This window comes from Procambarus clarkii, chromosome 30 (assembly GCF_040958095.1).
Source record: "Procambarus clarkii isolate CNS0578487 chromosome 30, FALCON_Pclarkii_2.0, whole genome shotgun sequence".
NCBI classification, from domain to species: Eukaryota; Metazoa; Arthropoda; class Malacostraca; order Decapoda; family Cambaridae; genus Procambarus; species Procambarus clarkii.
Genome location: NC_091179.1, coordinates 14947192 through 14957666, shown reverse-complemented (window position 1 = coordinate 14957666; position 10475 = coordinate 14947192). Strand labels below are relative to the sequence as shown.

Sequence of the window (10475 nt, the reverse complement as noted above, 5' to 3'; positions counted from 1 at the left end):
CAAGTTTGTACTTTGTACTTTAAAATGGACCCACAAATTCTCACTTCTGAGAAATATGGCAAAACAACAAAGCTAGACTTTTTTTGGCTTCTAAAAAATGAATCGTGACTTTTTAGCTGAACTATACATACTAGTAATATATTTATACTCATTACGAATAATATTCAAGAATAAATGCACTTCATGTAGACAAGTTGCATGTACAGTATATATTTTTTGTGAAATTTATCAGGCACATAATAGCTTTATCTACAGTGTGCATGATATTCTTAACTATTTTACAATTTTTTTTGTTTTGTTTTTTGTTTGTTTTTACTGAAGCAGTGAACACGATCACATAAGACTTCAAAATACTCATTATACAAGATTTGATGGTAAATTACGCTCAAGAAAACATTAATGTAACTTCCTAATTATTAAAGACAGAATTGCATTTAATACTGTAATGGAGGATTGGAAGGCCAGGAAGAGAGTGGATGGACATGTTGTGCGTGTGTGTACGAGGAAGAGGGGACCGAGTGTGGACACCACACAAGATATGAGCAAGGTCAAGGCTGGGTGGAAGCAGCTTGCAAGAACAAGAATAAATGTATTTGCAGATACTGTAAGGTGCATTACAATTCACAAGGATCACTGTTAACCTGGTCTTATGAAGCAGTAGTGTGTTACTGTGGATGACTGTTGGAGTGTGGTAGCATTCATTTTATCCGTGAATTACTGTATATCATTAATGGAAAAGTGATAATTTAATGTTTTACTAATTTAAAATCTATAACCTTATTTTATCCTGGCTGATACCTCCCACCCCATGAAAATGTTAAAATGGATGATGAAAAAATGTAAATATATTCATTACAAAAAAATTGATATTCTGGGTAACAATTAGGCATTGCTACTTCTTGACAGTATTACAGATTCAACTTTAACACCCAATTTTTTTTTTTATTCATCACTTGCTAGAACATCTAAATACTTTATGTAGATATGTCAGATTTATGTAAAATCATGGAATTTTAACCCTTATTGAAATCAGTCGTTTACTAATATTCATTATCTGTTAACAGGTGTGAGCCATCGACATTAAATTTAAAATTCACCGAAATATGAAAACATTTAAATTTTTTAGTGTACTGTATGTGTATATGATCTGAGTATACTAGTGTACTAATTTCCCCCATTATGTAAAAAAAATTTAAACTTGAAAATTAGTTAATTACATATACTAATTTAGTAAAAAAATGAAAAGTATCTATAAGACAGGCACACAAATGCTAATGTGGAGCAGAAGGAGGGCCTGAAGGTGGTGGTGGTGGTTGATAACCTGGGTAACGGCTCTGATCATATCCAGGAAACTGTCCCTGAGGAGGACCTTGGCCAGGTGAAGGCCTGTACTGTGCATATTGTCCCCCAGGAGGTGGAGGATAACCTTGCCCATATCCTGGTCCTGAAGGATGCTGGTATCCAGGTTGAGCATTAGGCATAGGTGCACCATAGCCAGGATGGCTTCCAGGTGGTGGTGGGTAAGAGCCATAGGGTTGTGGGTATGGCTGTCCACCAGGATACTGACCTGGTGGTGGGTACCCTTGAGAACTAGGTGGATACTGGCTAGGAGGATAGGCTTGATGATACCCTTGGCCTCCACTACCTGGATACTGCTGAGAAGGGGGTGGATAAGGGCCAGGGGCCTGTTGTGGTGGTGGGGGAGCCTGAGTGGGTGGCCCTGTCTGAGATACAGGTGGAGGTGTACCAGTATAGCTTTGAGATGTAGGTGGCGTTGGTGCTGAGGCCGGAACAGGCGGTGGGGGATTTGGTGAGGTAGTTTGCTGTGGGGGTTGTGGTTGTGTAGGAGGATGTTGAGACTGTGAAGTTTGTGGAGGTGGCTGTGATTGGGGTGGTGGTTGTGACTGTTGTGGAGTTGGTTGTTGAGGTTGTCCACTACCATACATTGATGTAGGTCCAGTGGGTGCAGTTGAAGTTATTGGCCCACCTGATGATGATGATGTAGGGGGAGTTGATGTGGACTGTGGTGGACCTGACATTGTTGATGAGGTTGATGTAGGAGGAGCAGAGGATGGTGGCATCTGGTAAGGTTGAGATGTAGGGCCACTTCCTGGATACTGAGATGATGGAACAGAGTATGTTGATGGTGTTGATGGTGTTGAAGCTGGAGCAGATGTGAAAGTAGGTGGTGTACCAGAGAACTGCTGTGATGACTGGCTGAAGTCAGTGGGATTGTTTGGTGGTGGAGGACCCTGAGCTTGGGAACTTGGTGGTCCTTGAGGGCATTGTGGATAACCTGGGGTGGAGGAAGGGGGTGGCGGTGTTCCATATCCCTTGGCACCAGGTGCAGGTGGTGTGGAAGAACTACCAGGATAGCCTTGGGGACCAGATGATGCTGGTGGGTATCCTCCCTGACCATACTGCAAATAAAGTTAATAATGTCAACAACTGTAACTATTGTGCAATATTTTAGATACAAGTAAAATTGCTAGACTCCTGCTCAAATGGGCAAAAAAGCAATGGAATGTCAAATGCAACAAAAGTATTAAATTTTGTTTCCACATAATTTGTAGGTTGTGTGGGTTCTATTTTCTCCTATTCCACAATTCATGACATGGCATTTATTCACATTAAATTCCATTTGCCAAGTGGTGATCTATATACTTATTTTGTCTAGGTCTTCTTGAAGGGCATGACAAGCATAAGTTTCTTATCTTCCCTAATATCTTAGCATCATCAGCAAACATATTCGTATAATTCTGTATACCTTCTGGTAGGTTGTTTATGTAGATAATGAACATTACCGGTGCAAGAACTGAACCCTGTGGTACTCCTGCTTGATGGAGTTCTGGGAGTTCTTCTACTCCCCAAGCCCAGCCCGCAGGCCCACATACCCACCACAGCCCAGTTGGTTCGGCATTTTTTTTAGAAAACAGTCTAGTTTTCTCTTGAAGATATCCACGGTTGTTTCGGCAATAATTCTAATAGTCGCTGGTAGGATGTTGAACAACCGTAAACCCCTGATGTTTATACAGTGTTCTCCGATTGTGTCTATGGCACCTCTGCTCTTCACTGGTTCTGCATTTTCTTCCATATCGTTCACTCCAGTACGTTGTTCCACTCGTGATATTTCTCCAGTCCGATATATTGCCTCTGATTACTGCCCTTATTTTTCTGTCAGAAAAATTTTCATCCAAGTTAAAAGCATACCTGTCACTCCTCCAATGTGTTCATTTCCAGAACAACCTCTTATGAGAAACTCTGTCAAAAGCCTCTTTTAGGCCCAGATAGATACAGTCATCTGAACCATCTCTTTTCTGTATAATCTCTGGTGGCTCTATCATGGAAACTAAGTAAATTTGTTGCCCAGGATCTTCCAGATCAAAAATCATACTCTTATTATATAATTTTTCTCCAGATGTTCTACCCTATTTCATTTTATTTATTTTCCAATATTTTGACTATTACACTTGTCAATAATATAGTTCTATAATTGAGGGGAAAGGGGTTCCTTTCTGCCACTTTTGTAGACTGGAACTATGTTAGTCTTTATCCACATATCTGCTAGGGCTCCTGTACATAGGGATTCCTGAAAAATCAATTGAAGGAGAATGCTGAACTCGGGTGCGCATTCTCTCAGCCCCCGAGGTGAAACTCCATATGGGCCAACTACCTTGTTCTTACTTAGCCCCTTGAGTATTTTTGTCCACTTTGTCTCTAAAACCTCTATATGCTCTATGTTGTTCACTGGAATTCTTATTGTGTCTGGTTCTTTGGAAACACACTTTGAAACTGTTCGCTTAAGGTTTCACATTTCCTTTTAATTTTCTGTGAATCTGTTTCCCATTTTCTACCACTGAATATTATCCTTTACCAGCAATTTGCTTTTAATGAATTTATAGAATAGACCTGGTTCTGTTTTACATTTGTCCACTATCCCTTTCTCAAAATTTCTTTCTGCCTCTCTACTGACTGCCATGTAGTTATTTCGTGCTGTTTTGTATCGCTGGAATGTTTGAATGTCTGGCCTCTTCCTACATTCACAGAAACAATGGCAATTTTGAGGGTTATTAATCGAATTCTAATTATTTCATGGTTGGGGATGTCAACTCTTTTTCGTGGTCTCTGATTTAAGTGCATCATATTATTTTCTATGGAAGTATCTCCAGGGACACACATGTGTTAACAAACTCTGTAATTTGCTGCAGCTAAAGAACATCATACCAAAAATTAACAAAAAATTACCAAATGTTTTGAATGATTAAAAATGTCATTGAAAGAGCACAGATACACTAGTGCAACAAAAGCAGTCATTTACAAGATTAATTTTCAAGTTTAATTATATTGGATCTCCATTAAATAATAGTGTACTACTGTCTTTAAAGTGTGTGTGTTTTTTATAACATTTTTCAAAAGTTATAGGCAAAACAAATTAGGAAAGTTATTTGTACCCCTTAGGAATGTTATTTGTACCCCATCCTGTATCACCAAGTTCCAAAAATGCAATCAAAAGTTAGAAAACAAAACAATGGATAGAAATTGGAGAAGATTAGATCTGTACAAAAAATATGTAAGCACTAGTCTTGGAAATAATGATTACAGAAAAAGTTAGCAAAAGTAATATTACAGAAGCAAACTTGGTGAAAAGTGTCAGGCACATGGGTTTGTACATGCACTGGGTATGAATAGGAGCTGCCTTGTATGTGCCACTAGGACTTGATCATGTTGAAAGAATACCTGTTGTCCTTGGGGTGGGTAGGGTTGTGGATAAGGTCCTTGGGAATGAGGTAACTGTCCATACGGCATCCTAAACCCTGCAACCCCAGGTCCTGGAGGTCCACCACTCATGCCTGGGGGACCTGGTGGCCTGTAAGGAGTTGGCTGTTGTCCTGGGTATGCTCCTGGAGGGGGAGGATGAGGACCCGGAGGGCCCTGTCCAGGAGGACCACCTTGAGGCCCTTCATTTCCTTGACCCTGTTGCCCTGGCATCTGTGGGGGCTTAAATACAAAGTAATCATTACTATTTTATCATTTTGTTTCCCCCCTTTATAAATTTTTTTAAAATGATACAAGTACATAAAATCGAAATATTTTGAACTTAGTGACTACAAATATTGTGTGTTTTACAAGCTTCTTGGAGTATATTCTTTCCTACAAACGTCCAGCAACTCCTACTGCATAAAAAAAAAAGTAAGGTATTGATGCTGGAAACAAAATCTTGAAGTTCACACAGGCTGGAGAATGGCAACTTGTGCACCTAGACAAAGAGCGGCCAAACCTTGACATCAAGAGCAAGGACAGGAGCAAACAGAAGCCTATTACAAGAGTAGGAACAGCTATAAAAGAGGTGCCTACAAGCAAGACCTGAACAACAATATTAACCTCATTCCACTCAATTGCTTGCATCTATCAAAAAGGCAGTTACTTGACCAATGAAAACAAGGTTATCTGTCAGCCAGGACAGAGCTGGGACCTCATATCACAGCCAGAAATTGGAACAAAGCTATTTTTACTCAATTTCAAACAACGTTGGTTTTGCAGCAAGAACGACTGTAGTCCATTCGAGCCTAACTTAGGGAAAGGTGACACAAAGGAAATGTGTGTATAGGGAAGGTGAATCCAAGCCATGAAATGAAACTCGGAAATGCATTCGTAAGTGTGACAATGTCGACACCATCTGTTGAGCGCACCCAACTCCATTTTCTGTTCCCCGGTGGAAGGCTGTGATCTTATTGATCCCTGTGTAGTTTATTTCTTACTAATCACATTTTACTCTTCAGAAGTGATGTGGGTGGTAACTTGGTCGACAGGAATCGGTTCACCCAGGGCAGTCCTGAACTCAAGACGTGTTCCAGTAGAAACAATTGGCCGAGTCAGTGCAGAGTGTGATTTATCTGTGATACTTAGTGAAGTATTGATGATTGGAGCAATGTATCCTGGGATGGGCCAAGTTGAGTCACGAGATGAAAGTACTGTCCGTCTCTTTAGGCTTGTTATAACTGAAGCCTGTACTCACCTAATTGTACTCACTTAATTGTGCTTGCGGGGTTTGAGCTCTGGCTCTTTGGTCCCGCCTCTCAACCGTCAATCAATAGGAGTGTGGAAGCCTGCCAGGGTGGAGGCCTCCCCTGCCAGCGTGTTTGCTGGAGCCCCCCCCCCCCCCCCTGCCAGCGTGTTTGCTGGAGGCCCCCCCCCCCCTCCTGCCAGCATATTGCTGGAGGCCCGCCCGCCCCCCTCCTGCCAGCGTGTTACTGGAGGTCCCTCCTGCCAGTGTGTTGCTGGAGGGCCCCCCTCTGCCAGTGTGTTGCTGGAGGGCCCCCCTCTGCCAGTGTGTTGCTGGAGGCTCCCCTTGCCAGTGTGTTGCTGGAGGTCCCCCCTGCCAGCGTGTTGCTTGAGGTCCCCCCTGCCAGCGTGTTGTTTGAGGTCCCCCCTGCCAGCGTGTTGCTTGAGGTCCCCCCTGCCAGCATGTTGCTTGAGGTCCCCCCTGCCAGCATGTTGCTTGAGGTCCCCCCTGCCAGCATGTTGCTTGAGGTCCCCCCTGCCAGCATGTTGCTGGAGGCCACCTGCCAGCATGTTGCTGGAGCCCTCCCCCCCGCCAGCTGTTGAGAGGTGGGCCAAAGAGCCAAAGCTCAACCCCTGCAAGCACAACTAGGTGAGTGCACTACTTCCTACACCACATACTACCAAGTCAGGAGTTGGGGTGTGTTTTCCAAGATGCTCCAAGTACTGAACCTCCCCGCTTGGTCTGTAACAGTCGGTGCTGGAGTTTTCCCATGGATTCATCTTCGGAAGCAGTGTCCACTTCCAAGTCTGCTGATGAAGTGAGAGATTTTTCAGGAGCTACTAAGTCCTTGTGATTTCCAATAGGCACTCTTTCTGTCCCTACCATTCTGCCTGTTAGGTTTCTGAATGTTTTCACCCCAGACTCTGTACCATGTCATGGCAAAGAAATCAAACACTTGAAAAGTTGCTGATGGTGACCATTATATAAGAGTCCTCCAGCATATTAGAGAGCATGGTTCATCCATCATATGGTCTGCTAAATTCCATCCACTTGTGAGGTGCATGATTTGCAGTCAGAATATTATGAAGCAAAATTCATGTTTAGGGAAAATTTATGAATCAATAATACTGTGCCATAACAAGAACATAAGGTTTTTGAATGATGGATAGTGCATCACCAGAAAGAAAGAATTAATGTTACTTACTGGTAGAAGCTGAGCCATATTTTGTGATGTGTCTGCCATGGACGCCAAATACATTAGATTTCGATGCAGGGACTGCTGGTACCTAAACAAATAATTTCCATGTTACTAAGAAAAATATAATAATATTGAGTATCAATATACTAATGAAAAATATTTTAACACTGCTGAGTTGCAGCCTGGTTTTTTAAATTAGGAGACGTAAAACTAATTTTGGATATAATTACCAGTATGCAGCCTGGCAAAAAAAAGATTTACACAATATATTACTGTAGCTACATGGAAACACACACGATAGAGCAAGCAAGAGTTGTTTATCTATAAAATGGTACCACAAAAATGTCTGTAGATGTAATATGTATCGAGATTTTAACTAAAATATGCAGGTAATAAAGTGCAGCAAAAATGTGGTATATTATATATATTTTAATTTTGTTATGTAGTCAAATAAAATGATTGGCATAAAAATGCATCCTATTTTTATTATATAATTCTTAATTTGTCCTGTACAGAAAATACTTGATAAATACAGACTAACGATACTTTCACATTCATGTTTCAGCACATTCAGGATATAGGAAAAACCATTCTATACTTACTGGAAGCACTCTTGAGGTTTTCCCTGATTTTGATATTCAGTGATTGTCTTGATCAACTGAGAATTCTCATCCAGCATCTGAAACAATAGACTCAGTTGAAAAGTTACTTATAAAATAGTGCACAATACCTAGTATTGTACTGTACAGGGTACATTATATATACACGTGCTATATCTATATTATAATAATACACACACACACACAATAATCAATATTCGAAGACCTCATCCAGCTCTTCGGAGGTTGGGTGCATGCCCAAAATACAGCACGCATTTCCTCTCTGGACTGTGACACTGAGGTGCTGGAACAAGAAACTGGCCGCTCTTGAGTCTTTAGTTTTCCCAATGAGTTCCTCACCCACCTCCTTTAGGAACCTAAATGCACCCCAGGTGCCCAGGGTTTCAGAGCCTATCGGCCCAAACCTGTAACAACGTTCTAGGTCTCTGTACTTGTTAGTTTTCTGGGTCTCCCTGAAGGTGGCCGCCCCGCCTCCCTCAGCTATACTGCGAGGTAGATATGTATCAGCCAATGTAGACGCACCCGTGTAGTCCCACACGACCTGCTTACCATCCCTCCATGGCATCAGGGTGACTCTGTCTGGGTGTTTGTTACTGTTGTCAGGTCTGCACAACTGAGGTTCCCTTCAAAGATACCATCTCCCAGGATTTTGCAACAAACTGGAAAACGTTATGCTCACCTTTGCACTATGGGTCCATTAAAAAGAAATGGGAAACTTGGAAACATGTCCGATATAAAAGCAGAGAAATTGATGTAACGATGACCAGATTAAGGCTGGGACACACCAAACTAGCAACACACAGCTCTAAGTACAGAACAGACATCAACGAACTCTGTACTCACTGTCAGGTGCCTGAAACAGTCGAACACTATCTCCTGCACTGCTTCCGACATTATAGTGCCAGAGTAAATTTCAAGCAAGTCTTTATCGCACTTAAAATACCTTTCACCATCGAGCATATATTAGGAGGCGGTGACCACTCGTCACAAGAAAAATACCAAATAGTCAAAGCACTGGCTAAATATCTCCAATCGACCAACAAATTGGGTCACATCTGACCCGCGCCACATTTATACCTGGCGCCACCAACAGCTAAACACCGAAAACAACTACCTCGTCGCAACACCAAGGATCAGCTGACGCCATAAACACAACACACCGCCCTACGGTGCGGCAAGTCTCCTTCTAACACACACCTCTGTTTTAATCACCGTTCCTCTATCTACAGCAGAACGCAACAAGCACCTTGGTAGCTCCGATCATCTTCAACATAAACGCGTCCAACAACATCAGTACTGGTGCAGTCATCGGGAGGACAAACCCTTCATGCAAACTGCACCTACTATCAACAAGAAGAAGAGGTTCCCTTTGTGCTGGACACCCAGCTGTAGTCAAACTTCTCTTGATATTATTGACTGCTTCATGTCTGTCAATCTTTCCCGGTGACTTACAACAGATGAGACCTTGGCTGCCCTATTGGTCTGCCCACGCATAGCCACAAATACACCGGTGTTCGGTGGAGACAGGGACGGAAAGGCGCAGGGCAACACCAATACTTGGGGCCCAATGGTCCAGGTGGGAGCCTAAGGCAGAATTAGGGACGGCCAACAGGAAGTCCCCGGCATAAGGAGCTGGCACAGCTATGAGACGCGCTTTGTCCTTCTCAGACGCTGCCTCCAGCAATGCTGTGGCAATATTCTCCATTATGGGGCTGTCCCATTTGGCCTGTTTGCAGTCGTTTGGAAAAGTTGGTCATGGGCAAGGGTTGGCAAGATTGTCCCACTGGCCGGCTCCGTCCGCAAATTTGGGATCACGAATCCAAAATTTGAGTGCGGGGAGTTTGTTGTTTAGTTGTAATCACTTTACCCTGAGAGCAGGCTCAAATTACCACCTTGGTAACCCTTTGGTCAAACAAACATCGACAGACCCAGAGACATTTAAGGATGTTACACGACCAATGACCACATTCACTCCAAACATCTACCACTTACAGGCTACTCGTGCCCGTACCACCTCTTGTGGTGGCATAATCTTTATCAATCAAACAATCAACGATTATGATGCCTTGATGGGATGGAGCGCTTTCTTCCCCTTACCTTAGTACAGCTGTCACCATCCCGGTGCCTTAACCTACTGCAAAACACATACAATCATCCAAAATATATCATTTGTGGGTGCCGACCAGCTAGCGAGGACCGTCGTGGCCCCGGGTGTTACCTTCTGTATCTGGGAGGTGTTGGGTGGCGGTCTGCCGCGCTGAGGCGGCTGGTTGGGGTATGCCATGGTCATAGTGGCCTTGGAGAGAGTGAGGGAAGCACAGCTGGTGGGGTTGTCGAGGGTGTCCAGCGACCTGTCCACCGTCCCGGGAGCCTCGCTGACGCCGCCGCCGCAAAACATAAACAACACCACCGCCACCGCCGCCAGGCTCACCACACTACGCCGCCGCCGTTATTCACTACATCATTCCCCTCTCAAGACTTGCTCAACCTTTTTCCTCTTCAATACACTTATCTTCTCGAATCCTATTTATATTTTTTGTATTCATAAATACATCCTAAATTTTGCCGCTTAAAGCCAAGATTATAAAATACTAATGTGTGTCAAAACTCTTCAACAATGACCGCGCAATTTAAACATGCCGAGAGTTGCGGA

The 10475-nt window shown here is 43.0% G+C and overlaps 1 protein-coding gene across 1 annotated transcript; it reads right to left on the bottom strand.

Annotated features, from left to right (window-relative positions):
• Positions 1-283: 283 nt before the first annotated feature.
• Positions 284-10260, bottom strand: LOC123765506 (basic salivary proline-rich protein 2). Its single transcript, XM_045754133.2, has 5 exons — positions 10041-10260; positions 7805-7881; positions 7209-7290; positions 4738-4998; positions 284-2420 (listed from the first exon to the last, which is right to left on the bottom strand). Exons 1-5 carry the CDS (start codon positions 10218-10220, stop codon positions 1272-1274), a joined length of 1749 nt encoding a protein of 582 aa, XP_045610089.1. The 5' UTR covers positions 10221-10260; the 3' UTR covers positions 284-1271.
• Positions 10261-10475: the final 215 nt, after the last annotated feature.

Excerpts from the sequence above, each read along its gene's own strand:
- LOC123765506 (XM_045754133.2), bottom strand. The coding sequence starts at position 10,220 with ATGTTTTGCGGCGGCGGCGTCAGCGAGGCTCCCGGGACGGTGGACAGG. Across the intron at positions 7,291-7,804 it reads AAACCTCAAGAGTGCTTCCA|GTACCAGCAGTCCCTGCATC; the intron begins GTAAGTATAGAA and ends TTATTTGTTTAG. Across the intron at positions 4,999-7,208 it reads ATATGGCTCAGCTTCTACCA|CCCCCACAGATGCCAGGGCA; the intron begins GTAAGTAACATT and ends TTTGTATTTAAG.